This window comes from Elgaria multicarinata, chromosome 8, assembly GCF_023053635.1.
Source record: "Elgaria multicarinata webbii isolate HBS135686 ecotype San Diego chromosome 8, rElgMul1.1.pri, whole genome shotgun sequence".
NCBI lineage: Eukaryota > Metazoa > Chordata > Lepidosauria > Squamata > Anguidae > Elgaria > Elgaria multicarinata.
Genome location: NC_086178.1, coordinates 58,952,647 through 58,965,022, shown reverse-complemented (window position 1 = coordinate 58,965,022; position 12,376 = coordinate 58,952,647). Strand labels below are relative to the sequence as shown.

The window sequence follows — 12,376 nt, the reverse complement described above, 5'->3', positions numbered from 1 at the left end:
CACTAAAAACAACCCTGAACTGACTCATGGCAGACAGTAAAATGTCTTGGGCTGGCCCTAAATTATTATTAGAAGCCTGATATGCCAAGTGAAAGATGTTTAACTGGACTGCCACAGGATGATCAACCTTGTCATATACACTGACAGAACATTGTATGAATATCATCGGCCATTACACTGAGAATGATAAGACATTCTTTGAAATGTTGCCCTTCTATGGTTCTCTTGTCTGGTTAAAGTCACCACCTAAATATTGTAGGAACATAAGAATCTGCCTTTATACCTAGTCAGACCCTTGGTCCATCTAGCTCAGTATTGTCAACACTGATTGGCAGCAACTTCCCAGGTTTGCAGGCGGGATTCTTTCAAAGACCTCCCCGTATAAGCTCGATCAAACCTTGGACCTTCTGCATGCATGCCATGCAAAGCATGTGCTCTAGCATTGAGCTATGGGCCCTCCCTTCTACGGCCCTCCCTTGTTTCTTTGTTTCTAAACCCAGCTTCTTCGTTAGATGATAACCGATTCGTAATCTGCAAATTGTCAGCCGAACAATATCAAACCACCTCGCCCCCGCGCTCTCTATTTGTGGCGACCTCTACGTGTGATCCGTCCGCGACTGAGCCGGATTTGCGGCACTGCAGCAGCCTTGCACATTCTCCCCGATCCCTAACCGATGGGAGAGGGGAAGTAACGCGTTGGAGGGCAGGTGTCCCCATGCGCATGCGCGACGTGCGAGATCCAGTGCTGCGGCAGTTCAGTTGTGCGGTTTCTTTTGGGCGAGAGCGAGTGAGAACGGCGCGCGCGGAGAGGTGAGCGGGACGGAGGCCGGGGAACAGCGAGCGGCTCTCGCGCGCGCCCCTGGGGGGCGGGGGGAAGAGAGCAATGAAAGCGGCGCCTTTAAAGTGGAATTGGCAGGACTGAGGCGGGAAGTCACGACGACAACCCCTCCCCCCCCCCGCCGGCCGGCCCGCAGCCGAGGGGTAGGGAAGGGGAGAAAGAGAGGGGAAAGGAAACCGTCCTATTTCTTTCGTTAACGTCGGGAAGGGACTGAAAAACAGCCCTTCCCGTTCGCTTCTGAGAGGAGGGCTCTCTTCTGACCCCCTCCCCCCTTTTCTCTCGTCACCGCCGTTGCTCGCCGCGCGGGAGAATGAACGATATAACTCCCATCATAGGGCTGAGGGGGAAATCACCTCACGGGGTGGAGAGAGGAGGCGGCAGGAGGGATACCCCGCTTTCCTCTGGTGAGCGGCCGGGAGGGTTGTAACTTAACTCTTCACCCCGCCCCTCTCTTTATGTGGGAAGCATGAGATGTGGACTGAAGATTGCATCCAAAACCGAGTTCGATGCGTCTGCTCTAAATAGGACTAACAGTGGATACGAATGGGAGTAAAAATCCGAAATCCCCCATCCCAAAAGGGCAGTGTTTGAGTTGAGGAGCGCTCGCTCTCTTTTTTTTAAGTGACTTTGAGTGGTATTCAAAACTAACTGGAGTGATATAAATAACAGGAAATTGGAGGTTCCTTTGGTCTCTCTCTTTCTCTTGTGATCCTCAGCTTCTGTGCCACTTGAGTGTTGAAGAAAAATAATCTTCAAGGGTGTAGCTGAAGATGCTATTAGTGATAGAAAAAAATCTAAACTTATCCCCCTCCCCTTCCACAGGGGCAGATATTGAGATTAGAATCATCTTCAATATAAGGAGGGCATGGGCAGTGATTGATTGTGAAAAGTCACTCTCTTCTGCCCCACCCTCAAAGGCCTGGGGCAGAAGGCCTGTGATATGGGGGTGGGCATTCTTACCCCAGTTTGTGCAGTGCTGGCCCAAGACATCTTGTTGCTGAAAGCAGAACCTAAATGGCATCTTCTGCCCTTGATTAGGGCCAACACTTAAAAAAGAGAAGTAGTGCTGCACCATTCAGATGCCGCCTTTATCTGTGCCACCCCCCACCTCCCATGTTGCAATCTGAACCATGGTGTTTCATCCTGCTGCATGGCGGGACTAACCCTGATTTTGTACAGTTTTCTTGACTTCTCTGCTGCAACTGTCTGTCATATGAAACTTCCATCTCCTTTGCACAGACATTAAAGGGGCTTCCTTTTCCAGAATTCACCAAGAAGTCCTCCTTAAGACAGTGGAACAGTATTTTATTTTGTTTTTAGAATCACAAGGGGAGTTCAGGCTCTGCAGAACTCCAGACATAGAAGACGTGCACTCAAGACAGCTAAATGTAAGAACTTGAGTTAATTTTATTTCAGACCCAGGCTTTAGTTGTTGCATTAGAATTAATGTTAGGTGGGGCATAAAATAAAATCCACTATCTTTGGCCTTAGCGCTGAGCTTGAGGTGCAGTTTGGAATGTTGACTGACATTTCCTTCTTCACATCACTTCATTAGACATACACAAAATCTGGTAGAAAAAGAGAGGGGTCAGGGTTGTATATAGAGTAAGGCAGTTGGCCTAGCAGTGTGTCAGATATTTTGGGCAAACCTTTCTCAGGGATTGAGCTGACGTTCTTTCTTTCACTTTATTTAAACTTAGGTCGCCTTGGCAAGGGTTTATGTATCAGGCTACAGTTGATACCCTACAGCTGCCAAGTTGAAAGAAGTGTGTGTACACATGTGTTTTTCTAGCCATTCAGGCTTTTAAGAACATCTGTTTTAGTGTTCCATTGCAACATGTACCAGTTCTGTAGTAAACATGCATTGGCTAAATTACTTAATGTGTCTCATCTGAATTTTCATGGTATTAACATCAGTTCTTAGAATTGCAAATAATTAAACTCCCTGATGTTTCAACGTTTGAACTTTGTGCACTCCAAGGATGACATTTGGCCTGCTCATTCTTCATTTTATATTCACCCAAACGCAATGATCTGTAACTGTTCGCACTATGTAACACTAAAATCTGCAGTGAGAACATTTTGAAAAGTGTTTGACCAGTTGACAGTGGACGATCAGCAAGGAAAAGAAGCCTCTACCTCTCCAAGCCCAGGATAAGATTCTCCACAGCTCTAACAACAGCCTGGGTTAGGAAGCCAGCAAGGGAAACAGGCAGCTGTGGGGTGCTTGCAGAATGCGCAGCAATCCCTCTAGGGTCACTGGAGTATCCTGAATCATGCCGGGGAGAGGCCGATTATGGCAGTGGTGAGGCCATATGTGCCCATCATTCCTCGGCCTTGGTAAGTGCACCCTTCCCAGGCACTGCATGCTGGGAGTTGTGGGCTGTTACTTCCTTACGGAGGCCTAGGGCTGTGCAATAAACTGGCAGATCCATCATGAAATGGCCTCCATGATTCAGATTTCTGAATCTGAGGCCCGAGGCTTGCACAGCCATACTGTTATAGGTTGTCTTGTTTGATCAATTTCCTTGTATGTTTCAGCTGTCAAAGGAAGCTCTGAAGTGGAGTAGGTAAACAGACAATGCAAGCCCATATAAAGGGTTATTTGTGCAGAGTTGTAAAGGCCTGGAAGAGAAATAATAGTAAGAGAAAGGAGGAACTAATTTGCTCAGTTCAAAAGCTCTGAAAAAAGGAAGAAATGCAGAGTGCACCAAAGGACGGTGAACAATATCTCCTACCTGGCAATGTAATCCTCACGCTTTAAGTCTTGAACTGACACTTCTCTGTGTCCTCCACTCTTTCTGTACTTCCCGAGTTTCTAGCTAATCCAGAAATGGGAGTTACGGCTCCCTGCCTTTACGTGGCTCATTTTCAGAGTAGTTACATTTAGAATGTGGCTGCATGGGACAAAGTGACTAGAGCCCCATGAGTTGAGTGTAAGTGCTGCTTGTGTGGGGTGTCCGTCGGAAGTAACATGGGTGGCCAAGGAAACAACCAACCAACGATGGCTTGTCCTCCAGGATGGCTTAGCGTTACAAGGGTACCGGCCCCATGTGTCTCTTCTCCTCAGTTGATTCCCTGTATTCTGTCTCTTTAATATGGTGATTCGGAAAGAGAATATTTATGGACTAACTTTTATAGAGCTGAATGAGTATCCATTCCTATTACTCTCTCAATTATGAATTTTAGGTTTTAGAAACATTAATGTGCAGGAAAACTAAATAAGTTCTTACACTGTTTATATTGGCATATACTTTAACACAGTATTTTGGTTACCAAAGAGCAGGAATAGTAAGATTCATGGAACTGCTTCATGGAACTCTTTTGCTAGGGAAAATTTGCCAAGAAAGTTTTCAAGCAAATGGACAATTTGATCCATGGTTGGAACAATCCCTAGTGCCTAGCATCTTCCAGAACTGCATACAGTTTTTAATTAGAATTTATAAGTTTGGAATATTCCTCTAGCCCTGGTTACTCAGTATTTGTAATTTGAAATAATTGCTGAACTAAATGAATGTGAATTGCTCTGTGTAACACACAGTGCAGGAGGGCTCATGTAGCTATTTTTTTAGGCAGCAAAACCTAGACTGTTTATATTCCCTATACAACAATGCCTTTACCTGGATCCTAGTCTTACCTTTTTTTTTCTTAGCACATCATATACTCCCCTTTTCCAATGTTGAAATGAAGACTACAACGAAAACAGTTGTGAATATAAAGCTCTCGCCCCTGCAGCAAGGCTATGTATAGCTAATTATAGTCCAGTTACTTCTTGTGAGCATCCCACAGAGTCTAAGATGCAGTCAGGGCATGCTTTCACTAATCACCTGAATAAACCCTTAGGATATGATGTGACCACTTACATTGCTTTGAGACTATTTTTTCTAAACAGTAATTGAATCCCTATCTATTTTCCCCTTCCTTAGATATAACAGTATACATTTATGTTCAGCTGTATTTCTACAGTTACTGTTGTGCCTGAAAAACACACACTTGGTAATAAACAAATATTAAAAGATAATGCTAAGATTTTAGTGAAGCATCATCTCTAAACTTAGAGGTGCTTATAACTATTGATTTTATTGAGTTTTGCATTTATGTTTTCTGTTGTAAGCTACAGTGGGAGACTGTTGACTTAGTTAGCAGTGCATTATAGAAATAATAATACACCTTGAGGTTGTATCCTCTAAACATCGAAAAAATATACTGGAATCAGTTCTCTTTCCACTTTTTCTACAGAGATGGTAAATAAATTCTCTCTGTATGAGATTATATGAGAACTAAGTAAGAGAACATTTAATCCGCCCCCCCACCCAGGTATGATGAGGCTTAATTGATTTCAAGAAGTTAAATAATTGTGGAGAATGCATGTTTTAGTGATTAAATTAATGCTGGGAGTCAGACATATAGTGTTTACTAGAATGTTATGGCTTTGCAGCTCTGGATGTGGTAGTTCTCATGATGTGTATAATGTTTCTGTGTGTATTAAAACCTTGTTCTTTTTGTTTGTTTGTTCTGTAAGCTCACTGCGAAGAAACTAGAAAAATCAGGGCTCATCACTAATCTTTTGTTTCTGCCAGCTAATTCTGTGAGCTGGTCAGGCCAAAGTATTGAAACCATGCCAACTGAAAGGAGGATATGTAAAAAAGCAACAGCAGCCATTTATAATGAGCTACAAAAATATCCCAGCTCAGTGTTAAAAAAGAAAAGAGAGAATTGCCTGGTAACCCCCCCCCCCCCAGCAACTTTTTGACTGTTAGGTATCTGTGGAAAGCAGCGTATTGACATGAGAAATATTTATTTCAAACAAAATAAGGGACAAAATCTGTGTGCTGTGTCCCATTTTTAAAATCTATACATGCAGAAAAGGACAGGAACGACCTGGAGCCTCTGGAGGAATGGCTGTGGGGGCCCACCCACTGCCCACCTCCAGCATCCATCACCAGAAGCAGCTGCCTCAGTCTGCCTAATGTCTGGGCTAGCCCTGCTTTCAAATTGAAATATGAGACACTAAATGGTCAAAGCCATACAATTGGTTCATAGGTTTGGATGAGGGAACCCCAACTCAAATGAGCCCCAGTTACAAAACTCAGAGAATGGCCTTGGCTCAGTGGAAGAGCACCTGCTTTGCATGCAGAAGGTCCCAGCATCAGTCCATGGCATTTTCTGGTCGCCACACCTAAAAAAAAAAAGATACCGTATTTCTTCGATTGTAAGACGCCATTGATTGTAAGACGCACACTAATTTCAGTACCACCAACAGAAAAAAAAACCTAAGACTCACCCGCGATTCTAAGACACACCCCATTTTTAGAGATGTTTATATGGGGAAAAAAGTTCGTCTTAGAATCGAAGAAATAGGGTACCATAGAGCTGGAAAAATTGCAGAAATGGACAACTAAAATGATTAAGTGGCTGGAGGATCTCCACTATGAGGGAAGGTTACAACAGCTGGAATTGTTTATCTTGGAAAAAAGGAGGCTAAAGGGAGACTTGATAGAGGTGTACAAAATTATGCATAGTGTAGAGAATGTGGACAGGGGGACATTTTTCTCCCTCTCAAAATACTAGAACCCAGGTCATCCCATGAAACTGATTGGTGGGAGATTCAGCACAAATAAAAGGAAGTACTTTTTTACCCAGCTTATAGTTAAACTCTGGAATTCACTACCACAAGATGTGATGATGGCCACCAAGGGGGTTGGATAAATTCCTCAAGGAGAAGGCTATCAATGGCTACTAGTCCTGATGGCTAAGTGCAACTTGCAGTATCAAAGACAGTAAGCCTGTATACACCAGTTGTTGGGGAACATGGGTGGGAGAGTGCTGTTACACCATGTCCTGCCTGTGATTCCCTGGTTGACAGCAGGTTTGCCACTGGGTGAACAGAGTGCTGAACTAGATGGACCCTTGGTCTGATCCAGTATGGCTCTTTTTATGTACAAAGTGATAATCAAATTTGTCATGTTAACCTTGGATATTTGGTCTATTTTACTGAAATGTGCAATTTACTCTTTTGTTTTTCTTGGAATGTTGTAATATTTGAAACTGAGACCTTTAAACTATGTAGTTATATTTGCACTTTTTTGGTTGAAGTAAAATTTTAAAAAATGATTTAAAAAATCACCTAGAGAAAAACTTTATACCTGAGCATATACAGTATGATAGAAATTCTTTAAAGTTATCTTTACAATAGAAAGTCAGTTATGACAATATGAGGAGAACTGTAATGAAAATAAATCACAGAAAGTTGAATCTAAAATGTCTAGCATGTTTACAAGTCTCTATATTTATTGAAGATATTTACAGATGTGTGGTCTTTAGGTTTTTGTAATTTAAGAAAGGTGTCAATTCCTGGTTCTGATGACACATTAGGTCATTGTGCTTTTTTCTGAATTAACTACAATGGCTTATTATGTTTATTTATCCAAAATAACTTACCCTGGTAAGCCATGGTCTGCAGTGAGGTTTATTTAAGCCAACATGGTTTATTGTGTTGTCTGACACTTCAGAGTGATTTTATACACATCACCTACAGAGTTACCTGCAAGAGCTGTCAGAACTGCTTCCGCCACTCTGCTCTTTTCAGGCAACCTCTGTTTCCAAGTTCTGCCTAGTAACAGATTGCATTCTCTGTCTCCGCTCTCACCTCTCCCTCAGCAGCACACTCTACAATCTCCCAAAGTCTCAAATTCCCATGTTTCCCATGGAATGGGTTTTAGTTCTGTTTCAGGTGCCTTCCCATGAAGGAAACCTGTTTGTGAATTTTTGTCCCAGTCCTACAAACCTTCAAGGTCTGGAAACAAGGCTGTATGATAAGAGACTGAAAGAACTGGGCATGTTCTTTCAGTCTCTAGGCATGTCCTGGAAAAGAGAAGATTGAGGGGAGACATGATAGCATTCTTCAAATACTTGAAAGGTTGTCACACAGAGGAGGGCCAGGATCTCTTCTCGATCCTCCCAGAGTGCAGGACATGGAATAATGGGCTCAAGTTACAGGAAGCCTAATTCCGACTGAACATGAGGAAAAACTTTCTGACTGTTAGAGCAGTACAACAATGGAACTAGTTACCTAGGGAGGTCGTGGGCTCTCCCACAATAGAGGCATTAAAGAGGCAGCTGGACAGCCATTTGTCAGGGATGCTTTAAGGTGGATTCCTGCATTGAGCAGGGGGTTGTTATTATTTATTGCATTTTTATACCGCCCAACAGCCGAAGCTCCCTTATAGGCCCCTTCCAACTCTACTATTTTATGATTCTATTAACTGCCACCCCCCTTTTTGGTGCAGAGGCATAGCAGCTCAGGGTTTTCATTGTGCTTTGGGTGCATCCCCACGAGGGGCACGTGTATATGAAATTTAGCTCCAGTCCTGCAAATTTTCAAGGGTTGAGAGCTGCCGCCCACTTTTGGTTGCAAAATGTCTTAGCTTCAAAGCAGTATTAAAGAACTCCAGTTTTAAGCAAGACAAATAAGCTTCTTTATATGCCAATAAACAGTTTACTTTTATTTCTGTGGTGTTTGCTGCTGGCAAGGGAGAAAAGGCTTGGGCATTGGGGCTGCAGGATAGGAATAAGAATTGGAGAAGGGGGAAGGGGAGTAAACAGTTTGTTTCAGTTCACTTTTCCATGAAAAAGCAAAGTCGGGGTGAGATGGACGATGATAAGGCAAAGACATAGGACACAAAAAGATGCCCCCTAGCTAGCATGCAGCCGACCAATCAGAGAGAGGAACATGATAATAGCTTCAGTGTGAGGGTCAGAGGGATATGACATCCACGCAAAGGAAATTGAGCAGGAGGACTATATAAGGAAGAGGGGAGGAAATAAACCACGCTTTGTAGCTTAATTGTCCCATTTGTGTGAGGGATCACACTAGCTCATTTTCAAAATAAGCTACTGTGAGTATCTTAAAAACCACCGTGGTTTAAGGTGATGTGCAAAGCCGCCCATCAACTTTAGTTGCTCAACGTTCAGATTTTATCTGGCCAAGTGCCTGTACTGCTATATACTTATCCTACTGACTTATGAAAGTATGCCAGGGTTCAGCCCACCTTATTTTTAGCTTGTATCCTTGGCGTCATTTGAAAAGAAGCATTTGTATTTAAGGCAATGAACATCATGAAAAAAAAATAGGTGATCCAGCCTTCATCGTTACAAGAATCCTAGATCCTTCTCTCTGATTCTGCATAGCAGGTTGAAGTCAGTGCATTGAATCATGGTATTCAGCATAGACAGAGGTGAAAGTTGCAAAATAGATTGGAATGGAGTTGCAATAAAGGGTTAGATCCACTTTATTTACAAACAAAGAGGCTATGGAAATTTCTGGAAAAAGACATATTTTTATTATTGGAGTGAAACCTCTGTTCTTGTTGGTCATCTTTGGCAGTATGACTTTGAAGGGGTGTTGCCATATTTGAGATAGCAATATAACTACTTAACAGACACTATTTTGATTTCCCTAATTATTAAACTTTATTGCACTCTTCTATTTCTATTGTGTAGGCTATTGTATGATGAAGGAGGGCCCAATTTAGATACTTGTCTGGGCTGCAGATCCTCTTGTTATGGTGAAGGAAAAATATGTGTGTACATATGCCACACAAACATCCATATCATGAGACTTTTTCAACTAAAAAAAAAAAGTAATTCAGCCCTCTATATGTATGTGTGTTCTTCATGTGGCGTTCTAATGTCATGCTTTAAGTTATATGTGTGTGGGGATGCTCACCCGCCTGCTGCTGCACTGAGGGAAACAGGATCTTCGGCCCAAGCAAGCAATGCTTGCCTTGGAAAACTGCACTTCTGGGGAGGTGGAACTTCTTGAGGCATATATGGAATTGATATATGACTTCTAACTGCTACTGGTCTCCCCAGCCAACTCACTATGTATATTGCTTACAATTTATTTTACTGAACATTGAATGGAAGGGAAGCTGTTTCCAGTCCACCAATGTGCTCAGATTCTCTTTTGACTGGGGCTATATATGGATTTAATGTATAAGATTAGGAAAGCTTTAATCAACAGAATGTAGAGATTCAAAATTGAGCAATTCTGACCACAATTGCCAGCATGGCTGACTTATAGTTGTGGTGATGTGATGTAAAAACAATAGATTCCATTCCAGAATTTAGATCATCTACCAAATAACTGAAAAACACAGACATTCAAAAGCTTTACATATTTAATTTACACTTTAAGGTTTAATTCAGCTGAATGTATGCCGGTTAATACTTTTGAAGGAGGTAAAAAGAAACTCTATACTTTTAACTAAAGCAGTTTATTTAATCACTTGAGAATATTTATTTATTTGTTTGTTTTATACCCCACCTTTCCAGCAAGAAAATGACACTCAAGGCAGCTAACAAACATAAAAATATTTTTACAAAGATAAAACTTAGTTAAAAACAATGATAAAACAAATACATTAAAACCACAAATAAACACTCACAAAATTTACAAATAAAATAGCACCCCACTGAACAGAACAGAACCTTAATTGTAATATCCCATTAGCAAATGGTATGTGACTGAATGTAGAAATGTCTATTCCTTTAATAATTTTATGTTTTAGCATTGAGTTAAGGCTACCATACTAGCTGTTTTTATTAATCCTATATAATGCTATAAGTGTGTGGTAGTTTGCGGCATAACCTAAAGAAAAAAAATAAAGCCCCAAGGAAATGATACTTCAAGTTGTAGCACAGTCCTTCAAGTTGTAGTACAGTCCTACTTCAAGTTGTAGTACAGTCCTGTTTGTTTGTTGTTGTTTTTATGTTTCTGATGGTTTTTTAAATTTTGTATACTTTTTAATGTTTACCATTTTTAACTGTTGTAAACCACCCAGAGAGCTTCGGCTGTGGGGCAGTATATAAATGTAATAAAGAAATAATAAAGAAATAAATAAATTTTACATTATCTTACCTTTGAGCCTTTAAATATTCTTAACTAAGATATTTCTTCTTTTTTTTGCTATTGGGTAAATTTGAGGTAGGTTAAATTTTTATCTTGCTCTGATACCCAATCAGACTGCGTAGAGTCCATGTTGGAGCAAGGAAATCAAGAAGTGAATGGGAAGAAGTTTTCATATTTGCATAGTTCTAAACTAAAATTATCAGTTTAAAATCATGAAGCCTACTTTTTGAAATATATATTCCAAAGCTTTGCAGGAACCTCTTATATTTGTATTTTCCTTGACTAAAAAATACAAATTGCTTTCATCAGGTGTTTGTAGTGTTTCTTCAAGTACTGCTTGTTTTGTTTTTTATTTTTGAAACAGGAAGTAGTTATACAACACTTGTGAAACATGCATTGCCAACTAAATAGGTCTCCACTTGTTCTTCCAGTGGCCATTGCAAAATAAAAATGACAACCTCATGGAGTGACCGATTACAAAATGCAGCCGATCTTCCTGCAAATATGGACGGGCATGCTATGAAGAAGTATCGTCGAGAAGCATATCACCGGTAAGCTTTTTATGTAGTTAAAAGCATTCCAGTGATGAATTTCAGGGAAAGCCAAAGTTCTAAGGGCCACATAATGATATATTCAAATGGTGGAGAGCCTGCTGTCATTGTTGTTCCTTGTACAACTCCCTGCTTCCCACCCCAGACTTTGCTTTTGCACATCTCTGGTCAATTGCTGCCATCATTTTTGGAGTTTCAGTGTTGGGCTGGGAGGAGGTAAGAGTGATGTCTCTGTTTTATCAGGATTGCAAGTCATTTTTTGATACATCTGGTGTATTGCATAGATCAGCAATAGTGGGCACATTTGGCTGAGTGTCATGGGTGCTCACACAAAATGGCTATCCATTTCACTTCTGTCAGGTTGCAGGCCTGATGTGGATATACCTTGTAAAAGTAACCTGTTGGCACTTTTTTCCATTGTCAACTTCATTGTGATCTAATCTGAAACAAAAAAAAGAAATAAAAGTTAAAAATAAGAATAAATCATACTTGAGATCAATCTCAAATAAAAAGCAACCTCTTATAAAAATTTCACATTATTTTCACTAAGGCCTTAGCTAGACCTAAGGTTTATCTCGGGATCATCCCGGGGTCGTCCCTGCCTGCTACCAGGATGCCCTGTGTGTCATTTACATGAACAGGGATGACCCCAGGACAATCCCGGGATAAACCTTAGGTCTAGCTAAGGCCGAAGTCCCCTGCAAATTGATGCCTCAATCAATATTCTTGTTCAAAAAGGTGTAAAATATGACTTCTGAAAGTTCCAGGCTTGCAACACAAAGTGCAAGATTGAAATGAGAGTGAGATAGTGCATCTTGTTAACATCTCAAATGAATGGATAAAACCTTAATATCTCGACAAGTTTGCTCCTAGAAAAGATTGATAAGGAGTTTTTTGCAGCAAATTGTATGCTCTTTAATTTCGTACTGAGGCATCTTTTCTGTGAGATTAAAAATAATGGAGTTATTGTGAGAAATGGAATTTTGGGCACCATTTTCCAAGATGGTGGCCACTACGATGATTTCCCTAGATGCCCCTATATCTGATTTTAAACCACATGGTAATATATACCAC

The 12,376-nt window shown here is 41.0% G+C and overlaps 1 protein-coding gene across 3 annotated transcripts in view; it reads left to right on the top strand.

Annotated features, from left to right (window-relative positions):
- Positions 1 to 707: 707 nt before the first annotated feature.
- The window catches only part of NT5C2 (5'-nucleotidase, cytosolic II), a 67,567-nt gene continuing 55,898 nt past the window's right edge, over positions 708 to 12,376 (top strand). For 2 of the 3 annotated variants that reach the window (XM_063132587.1, XM_063132585.1), the window contains exons 1-2: positions 708 to 810; positions 11,183 to 11,302. In XM_063132587.1, the coding sequence (XP_062988657.1) occupies positions 716 to 810; positions 11,183 to 11,302 (215 nt within the window). In that variant the 5' untranslated portion in view covers positions 708 to 715. Of the gene's footprint in view, positions 811 to 2,158; positions 2,227 to 11,182; positions 11,303 to 12,376 lie in introns of all 3 variants that reach the window. The other variant, XM_063132588.1, reaches the window with a different exon arrangement.